This window comes from Asparagus officinalis, chromosome 4 (genome assembly GCF_001876935.1).
Source record: "Asparagus officinalis chromosome 4, Aspof.V1, whole genome shotgun sequence".
NCBI classification, from domain to species: domain Eukaryota; kingdom Viridiplantae; phylum Streptophyta; class Magnoliopsida; order Asparagales; family Asparagaceae; genus Asparagus; species Asparagus officinalis.
Window position 1 is genome coordinate 1,409,583 of NC_033797.1, and position 9,958 is coordinate 1,419,540.

The 9,958-nt window shown below is 43.5% G+C and overlaps 1 protein-coding gene across 1 annotated transcript in view; it reads right to left on the bottom strand.

The window, feature by feature from the left end:
* Window positions 1–9,662, bottom strand: part of LOC109836311 (8-hydroxygeraniol dehydrogenase-like) — an 18,784-nt gene extending 9,122 nt beyond the window's left edge. The window contains 1 exon segment of the mRNA XM_020404172.1: window positions 9,449–9,662. Coding sequence (XP_020259761.1) covers window positions 9,449–9,546 — 98 coding nt within the window. The 5' untranslated portion in view covers window positions 9,547–9,662.

Consider the following 9,958-nt stretch of genomic DNA (forward strand, 5'->3'; position numbering starts at 1 on the left):
GTTAGGTAGGGGGTGACTCAGCCTCCAGCTCATCCCTCGCCATCATCATGAGCCGCCTTCTCACTAAAATGCATGTTCTGCCCTTGGCATCCTCTATAAAATAAAGACGGTATTCATCCTAAAAAGAGGTTCGAACTCTCTAACTACTAAAAAGAAATCATATAGTCGCATATGAGGTAGATACCTTATTCTCCCACAAATCTACCTAAGTCCGTTAGCTGACTTGATCGTCGGAGTTACCACGGGGGAAACAAGCCCCGTACTCCATTGATTCTTGTGTATGCAAGAGACCTGCCCGCCCCGAGCTCTAAGAACCAGACGTAAAGTCGAAGAAGGAAAGCGGCCCCCCATCCCTCTTGATGATCCAATCTCTCATCAATCTAACAACTCTAAAACCCTCATCGACTGTTTGTTCATGAGCATCAACAGTTTAGCGCCCACCGTGGGGTTGGTGGCCTCTTTGTTTTAATAATGTTTAACAAACAATTTACCACTAATGTTATTTGTCTAGTGTTGATATATTTCTATTTATTATAGACAAACAACGAGTTGGAGATTGGATGGATTGAGCCTACACGATCATATCAAGAGGAGGTTGGCGGAATTGTGGAGTGAAGCATCGTACAATTCAAGTTCAAGATCTAAGTTTAGCTTCATCCACAACGTGTACCAAGTTGAGCTACAATGAAGATCAAGATCAAGCTTGGGTAATTTAGTTTAGGATTTATATTATGTGTGTTAAGTACTCTAAGCTCAATTATCTATACACACACATTTATTAGTTTCTTCGCATATATATATATATATATATATATATATATATATAGGTTCAAATACAAACCTCACTGGTAATTTAGTTTAGGATTTATATTATGTGTGTTAAGTACTCTAAGCTCAATTATCTATACACACACATTTATTAGTTTCTTCGTATATATATATATATACATAAGTTTTGGTTTCTATGCATATATATAGTTATATATATACATACATAGTTTATGAGTTTTCATGTTTATAAATATGAAACCATATATTTCATATTTACTTTTGTGTTTTTGAAATCATTGCATAGAATATGCAATTTTGTGAAAATTCTGTATTCTTAGCTTTTGGACTTAACAATAATCATATACATATTTTTTCTTAGTTTTTGGACTTACCAATAATCATATACATATTTTATTAAGTCTATATAATCATTGTGAAAGTTTCAAAATACAAAAGCCATGTTCTTCTCAAACAAAGAAGGAAAAGAACAGTACATGATTACGCCTCTGGATCAACAAAGGTGAAATACGCAAGCCGGGATTTAACAGCAGATAATTTTTCCTCGTGAGCGGCCTGCACCATCGCTTCAGCTTTCTTCCTAAGTGCACTTTCATCTAGCACAATCGTATTAGCCTGCTTCTGGATAAGTTCAAGCTCCTGCACCGCTGAACGGTAAGTGGCATAGGTCTTCACACTCTCTAGTGTGAGCCTTTTCAATATCTCTTCCTCTCGCGTGAGTTCAGCTTCGTGTCGAGCCAACTCCGCCTTGAGAAGATCAATTTCTGCACGGGATGTCTGTATGGCAACTCCAGAAGCGTCCACAGCATGTTGCTTCTGCATGCATTGTCCCTGTAAGGATGCAATCTCAAGCTCTCTATCAGTGATGGCCTCTTGGAAAGTCTCGTATTGGCGGGCCGCTTCAGCTTTAAGATTATCAAAGACTGAAGCAGTCTGGGCAGTAAGATCAGCTCGATGCAATTCTTCCAAAGCCCTCAGATCTTTTTCCAACCGAGAGACGCCTTCAGAGCAATGTTGGAACAATCGAGCGTCATCCAAATATCGAATGCCATTCAGGGAGTGCGTGAGTAGTGGTTTGAAAGAATCAAACGTAGCTCGTCCAGCACTGATTTCCTCAATCGCTATCTTCATCATATCTTCCAATGGTCTTATAAGAACCTTTAGGATGGAGGGAAGGGCCACTGGACTTAGCGTCTTCACCGGAGATGACGGTGGGGAACTTAAAAGCATAGACCCTGATGCAGAAGCAATCGGTGATGATCGTGAAGAAGTGGGAGAAGCTATGGTGATATCCAATTGTGAGGGACTGGAAGGTAGAGCCATAAGTGCCCCTGTTTGGGTCGAGCTTAGCACAATATCTGTCCCCACAGGTTTAAGAGGAATCGTCAGCGAAAGAGGTTCCTCTGGTAAAGAGCTCGTTGTCACCGGCATTGACTCGGAGGGAGGAGCGTCTGTTGCTTGCGAAGGGAGAGACGATGACGTCCCAGCAGCTTCAGTAGTTGGAGAACCTACACAAAAGAACAGTTAATGTAAAAGAAAGAAACACCAGAAAAATCAAAGGGTGTAATTTCTACCAGTAGGGTAAAAAGGAAGATAACCAGACGCCTTGTCAGGAGGTGGTGGTGGTTGATCCGCCCAATTGTAAAAATCATCATCATCGCTTTCATCCTCATCAACATCCTCATGGTGAGACGAACTCCCATAGTCTAATGGTTCGTCGTCAGCAGCTGAAAGTTCAGGAGAGCTTGCGTGAGTATCCACTTGGGTTAGCCGGCCAGTCGTGGGACTAGGAATAATAGTCCCCGAATGTGGCAATAGTGCGGAGGAAGCGGGAGACTGACTCTCATTGAGATTAGCGAGCTCATCTGTCGCCAGTTCATTTGTAGGCAGTGCATCCCCTGCAGATGGAGACGTTGCAGGCGGTTCCCTTGAAGGCGAAGCAGCAGCACCAGGAGTCTGTTCGGGAAACGGTGAGATGTCGGGATCCATTGGAAGTTCATCCTCACCCTCTGCTTGATCCAAGGGATGGTGAGGGGAAAATTCTTCAGAAAATGCCGGTCCCCCAGAGTGAGGATCGGCATGCTCAGGACGACTTGTGACAGTTGATTCCTGCTCTTCCCCTCCACCAGCAGATTTAAAAGCATCCGCCATTAGCCTCTGAGCAGGAGGATTTACCAGCAGCTTTCTGCGAGTACGCTTCTCGTAGTGAGCTTCTTCTACTTCAGAAAGAGCCCTCTTTCCAGTTGCTTTGGCTCTTGAAGCTTCAGCAGCCCTAGGGCTCGCTATTGGGGCATCATCTAGTCCCATCTCTTCTTCTCCTTCTTCAGTTGCATCCTCAAAATGTAAAAACTCGTCGATCCCCTTCAGACGAGATACACGACCACCCCCTTTCCGAGAAGAATACATCTTCCTAATTGCACGAAGGCCGGAAGTGTACAGTTTGTATTCTGGCATCGTAGAAGCCGTGTGATACCAGTTGCAGAAAGCCACGGAAAGGAGAGAATTAGGCGTTTTGTGGGGTAATCTGAAGGTAGCCCCAGTACAACCTGCGGAGGAGTAATACCAGGCTCGAGCTCCTTCGTATATGTTGCCCATAACCGAAAGTTGGCTCCTCGGATTCCCAACGTATAGTTGGTCATATCCGAATTGTCGAGCAAAACGATACGGTTGATAGGGCTCAATTATACATTTGTCATTTTGCCTGAAGAGGAGATAACCAGGTCTAATGTTTAGCAGCCAGTGGAAAACTCCCCCGTCCAAACGGGTAAAACCATTAGGACCAGCGGTATCTTGGAAGACTTGTCCATATCCTCCACCCTCAAAATCCGGGAAGCAGCGGAAGATGTCGTAGCTGAGGTCTCTCGACAGAATCTGACGGACCTTCACTACGTAATTGCCTATCCAAGTAGCTTTTTCTAATCTCTGCACGAAAGGGATGAAGCCTCCATCCGTAGCAGAGGGAGCACTCATCAAATGTACACAATGTGAGGCGTACCAAGCCATTAGATATGTATACGGCAAGGGTACTCGAGGATTGGGAGTCACCAAGCTTTTCGTCCCTTCAGAATCTATCTCTTTCACTTGGATAAACTCGAGGCATAGTTCCCTCAAACCGTGTTGTAAACAGCACGTCATAGCGGAAAGTAGATTTATGGGTCTCCCATGTGCTAAGAGGACGGCCGGATAAGCTACTTCAATCATCACAGCATCTATTGGTCTGGTAGGAACCACACACCGCTTCAGCCACAGCATGAGAAAACCCGCCAATAATGCCATATCAGAGATGGGAGTAGCTGCCTGGTGATGGAAGCTCTCGAATTCAGTCTGTGCTGGGAAGTCATCTTCTATTCCCTCGCTGACATAGTGAACGGTGGCGTCATTGATCAGAGCCTGGATGGTCTCAGGGGTGCTCGCCTCCCGACGAGACACAGCGGCATTCTTGTCAGACAAATTTTGGAAAAGATACTCGGCCCAGGATAGCTGTTTGATACCACGTCCTCGTGCCCCCGTCAATTGGCCGCAGATTTGGAAATGACACATCACCTCCCATAGAGTGTCATATACCTCGGGGATGGTCTCCTTCAAGATCTTCAGCTCAGTTGACCCAGGGACAAACTCTTCATATGGTAAATCTCCGAAAGGAAGACCTGAGACATCGAACATTTCATGTAGGGCGAACCCTAATTCTCCTTCCGGTGTGAAAAACGTACAAGTCTCTGGATTGTACCGCTCCAGAATGGCAAAGAAGTTATATGGACTAAGAGCTATTCCATGTTTAGTAGCCTTAATAGGGCAAGCAAGCCCAGATTGAGCTAATGGTTCCTTTAATTCTGCCAACACGAATTCTATCATTCGTGCCCACCATCCTGTCTTGGAGGAATGAACCCATCCAGGAGCTCGGAATACTGCAGTCGGGAATTCTCCTTTGGCAGCCAAAAACCGTCGCATGAAAGTGTTAGCTGGACTAGCTGTTTCTCCCAAAGGATATCCTCGTGAGAATAAGCAGGGTTCCAAAGCCGACACTTGTCGATTATATCCAGCGGTATTCACACCCTTGTGAGTCAGAACCCCAACAGCTACCCCATCCTGCTCTCTCACCAAGTCCCAATTCATGTGACGGGGAACAGAAGCGCATTGGTAATAGGAGATGGGAAACATCCTGTGCATATCGGGGAGGAAGAAGCGACGGTCTCCGATTTGCCTAAGCCATTTGTAGTGACCACCGTGCACGATCTCCTTTGAGACAGTGACGCGATCCCCAAATAGAAAAGTTGGCTTGGTGAGTTTCTTACGGGACCCAGTCTCAAACTTAGCATCCGTAACTAAAACCCTGAGTACGTCTGTACTTGGATTCGAGACCAGTGCGACACGATCTTTGTCAGTATCTTGGAATACTGGGAGTTCTCGACGTAGATTGAATTGCATGTTAGAGTCTACGCCTCCCCCATGCCCGAAGTGATGACGAAAATTGAGAGGTTCGCGGGTGTAAGGCACTGCAAAAGAAAGAAAATTATCAGTTCAAATCTGACGTTAATTTTCATCAACGCAAGAGATCAAACTCTGCGTTAAGCTTTGAACGCACAGTTCAGACCTGGCGTTAATTTTCATCAACGCAAGGGTTAAACTCTGCGTTAAGTTTTGAACGCACAGTTCAGACCTGGCGTTAATTTTCATCAACGCAAGGGTTAAACTCTGCGTTAAGTTTTGAACGCACAGTTCAGACCTGGCGTTAATTTTCATCAACGCAAGGGTTAAACTCTGCGTTAAGTTTTGAACGCACAGTTCAGACCTGGCGTTAATTTTCATCAACGCAAGGGTTAAACTCTGCGTTAAGTTTTGAACGCACAGTTCAAACCTGGCGTTAATTTTCATCAACGCAAGGGTTAAACTCTGCGTTAAGTTTTGAACGCACAGTTCAAACCTGGCGTTAATTTTCATCAACGCAAGGGTTAAACTCTGCGTTAAGTTTTGAACGCACAGTTCAAACCTGGCGTTAATTTTCATCAACGCAAGGGTTAAACTCTGCGTTAAGTTTTGAACGCACAGTTCAAGCCTGGCGTTAGAATTTAATAAACGCAAGGGTCAGGCCCCTGACGTTTCGAATTCAAAACGCAGAATATTAACTCTGCGTTCAAAAAATAGAACGAGTCTTCTTCCTCATTTGCAAGAACCCATCTAGGGTTTTCTCAAATAACTTGCCGAAGCAAGTTTGGCGGCAGCACATCTAGGGTTTTAAAGAATTCGCCGAAGCGAGTTCGACGGCCACGAATGGCAGCACTTACCACCGACCGGTGGAGCCGGAGGCGGCGGCGCTGCTGCAGCCGGAGGCGGCGGCGCAGCTGCAGCGGGAGATCTGGGGCGAGGAGCAGCCTTCTTCTTGGAACCCATGGAGGAGAAGACGAACAGGATCACCGGAGTTGGAAACGAAGAGGCTTCGTTAAAAATCTCTCGAAGAAGAAGAAGGAAAAAGTCGGGTGACTTTTGATTTGACCTTTGGCGGTCTATTTATAGACAGCCATGAGCTGTCAAATCGGGTCGGGATTCAAGAATTCCGCTAAACACGGCCTGTGCGCCTGTGTTGCTTGAGCTTCCGAACGCAGAACTTGGCCCTGCGTTATATCGATGTATCACAAAGAAACATACTTGTGCGTCTGCAAGAGTTAAACCTTTGAACGCAGAGCTGTAACCTGCGTTTCAGTTCGATAACGCAAGAAATCTATCTGCGCGTCATGATTCAAGCAGATAATTCCCTCTCTGTTTAAAACCAAGGCATGGTTTCAGATAAATAGAGGGAGGTTAATGTCAGCCATCAAGGTGACTAAAACCAAGAAGAAACAGATGACTCCACTGAAGAGTCCATTGGATGAGTACAATTAGATTACAATCAACCGAGTTTGAAAATGTCTTCTAAATTTTGGGATCCAAAGTATGCCGAAAATTCGTCCCAGTCAACCGCGAACTTTCGAAAACTTTGGAGGGGGTTCTGTAGGCTGTCTAAAAATCACAATGGATAGCTGATCCAAACAAGTCCTGACAATAGGAGTTACAATCAGACGACTCCCCAATCACTGCATTCGCAACTCTGCCACCGCTATAAACACGGCCCCATCTCCGAGAAATAAAAGGTTGGACTTAGTTGGTGAGTTGCTGGGTAGAGAGCTGTGGGCAAATATTCGTCCAGAAGACACTATGGATGTTGATTCCCGTCAAGCTCCAACAATGAGAGCTACAATCAAATAGCTTTCACGCCGATGATCGAAAACGGCAAATAGGAGACTTTTCACACGGATCGAGAAGAGTTACAATTCGACGACACTTCCGACAGCTGATGAAAACTCTGTTCAGTGGCCTTCACAACCAACAGTGAGAGTTACAATCTGACGACTCTCATATCCTATAACAGGCAAAGATCAATAAACAATAGCCTTTGTAATGTTATAGTGGACGAGGTTATAAGCCAACAAGTTCTCCCAAACGCAGAAATTCATTTCTGCGTTTCTCAAACGCACACAATCTGTGCGTTCATCAACAGACATCGAACTCTGAACGCAGAGTTAAATCACGAAACGCACCCATAACGTGCGTTATTCAACAGACTCAGCTATGTCCCGAACTCTGAACGCAGAATTAAATTTCAACGCACCAGCAGCCTGTGCGTTTCCAAGTTCAGAACACACGAGGCCCGTGCGTCTCAAATCCCTAACAGAGATTTAACTCTGCGTCCCAAACCTTGGGCGCAGAGTTAAAGCCCAGAACGCCAATTGAGGCGTTTTGACTTGTTCAAACGCAAGCTGAACGGCCTCATAACCGTTTATCCCACGTTCTGAGGGATCTTCGCCCACTCAGGAGCAGATTTAGGGGGTGGTTACACCCCTAACCCCCTATAAATAACCGACTTACTCAACTGAGTAAGAGGTTGGCAGGTTGATCAATCGGTTTCTGAGATCAAAACCGCAAAGAGTTGAGGGGAGCTGGTATCAAAACCACCCAAGGTCAACAAATCTCGGCAATTGAGTAATCGGAAGGAAGAGATCTTCGGGAGATCAAGGAACTGATCAACGATCAGTTAATCAAATCCCGAAGGATCCTTTCATCAAAGGTATCATCCACTTGGCAATTAACCGAATTTTCGGTTCCAACAACTCTGTTACAGAGTTTTAACTCATTCTGAGTTCTTAAATTCGTTAAGAGTTCTTAATTAGCTTGCAACGCAAGTTAATCACATCAAACCAGACATTCGGTTTTCAATAACTCTTATCAGAGTTCTTAACTCGTTCAGAGTTCTTCAATACTCGTCAAGAGTTCTAAACCGAAGTCATCAAACACTTCAGTTATTCCAGTGAAGAAGGACGGTCGGATCGTCAACGGAGAGTAAGTTCGACGCGATCAATCGAAGGAAGCACTCCATCGCTACCAAGAAGAACCCAGTCTTAAACAAAGGAGAGAATCAAATCCATTCTCTTCTCTTTTGTAATCGAAATCCAAATTGTAATCGATTTTGAGAGAATACAAGTCAAATTTTCTTTCTTTGTCTTTTTACATCAAATTTCCTACCAACAATCCGTGATCATATCCGATCCGATTCTCAAATATCTGAACCGTATCCGTTTCCGATAAGTACGATATGGTTAATGTTTTTTCTTACCGAAGATGATCCGTATCCGTATCCGTATCCGTTTATAAAAAACGGATATGAATATGGTAAATGTTATATCCGAACCGTATCCGCTCCGATAACACCCCTAGTTGTGACAAAGGTTGTATCTACAATGGTAAAATTACCATATTGGTATAGTTTGTTGACCCTTACTAACACATTAGTATATTTTCTTACTCCGGAGACAATTTGGTATATTATGTGGACTACGGTGATAAATTAGTCTATATTGACCGGAGCTAAATTTCTAGCCAAATTGAGTCACGTGACTCCTCTCACTTAGCTGATGTGGATTAAGTGTGCTTACATGACAGGGTAATTGAAAGGGAAACAAACCCAACACCCAATGTCCCACTCCCCAAAAGAATCTCTATTTTCCCTCTTTTTCTCTATTCATGTGAGAAAGGGGATGAATCTTCCAAAAATTGCAGAAATTCTCCTTGTGCATAGTGCTATTTAATGGGTTCAAAATATGAATTTGATTATAATGTGGTTGATTTGTGTATATTAGGGCTTTTCATTCTATTGAGACGTTAGTTAGCTTCTTCCATTTTCATACTTGAGCCTAACATTGAGCAAGAGTTTGAGAGTAGAGAATCTAATTCCAATTTAAGTTGCCCTGACTAATTTAATGCTAGGAGAAAGAAGAACAAAAAATTTCCAATTTGAACCCTAATTTTTAGCCCTAACGTTAAAAAAAATCTTTTTTAAGCAATTTAATTAATCACAATTACCGCCATGTTGACAGCCACGTGAGCCATGCGTGAGGATCATGTGACTTAATTTGGCCGGAATGTTGGCTCCGACCAAAATATAGACCCATTTGCCACCATAGTCCACATAGTATACCAACTTGTCGTCGGAATAAAAAAATACACCAACGTATCGCTAAGGGTCAAGAAAATATACCAATCGCGTAATTTTTTTGACTATCTACAATTGACCCCGGAACTATGAAACATACCTACATATAATAAAATAATAATGAAAGCATTAATATACCTTCTACTGAAGTTAAAAGGACGGAGGACGCCAGAAGGGTCCCGAGCGGCCCAGCCAAAGGCCTCGTTAGGGTGTTGTTGCTCTGGAGATTTTGCCATTGATCCCTTCACTACTCAATTTTCTTCTCTTAATTTGCTAGGGAGATCAAGCTTGATGCTAGGAGAAGTAGATGACACATGTATATATACACTCTGCTCGCATAAATGAGTCTTCGGTCAATTAGCCATCGCTTTGAAAAGAACAAGTAGTTTTTTAACAGTATTATGAGTTGTGAGTATAGATGACATAATCAATGATGTAGCCTATACTCTATAAATAAACTCATCTTCATCTCGTCTTCGTTCTTCTGACAGCTAATGACTTTTGAGGCTTTGGATCATTTAAAGAACTCAATGATGCAGCCTATACTCTATAAATAAATCAATGATGCAGCTTATATTCTATAAATTTAAGGAAATCAATGATGCAGCCTATATTCTATAAATAAATCAATGATGCAGCCTATAATGC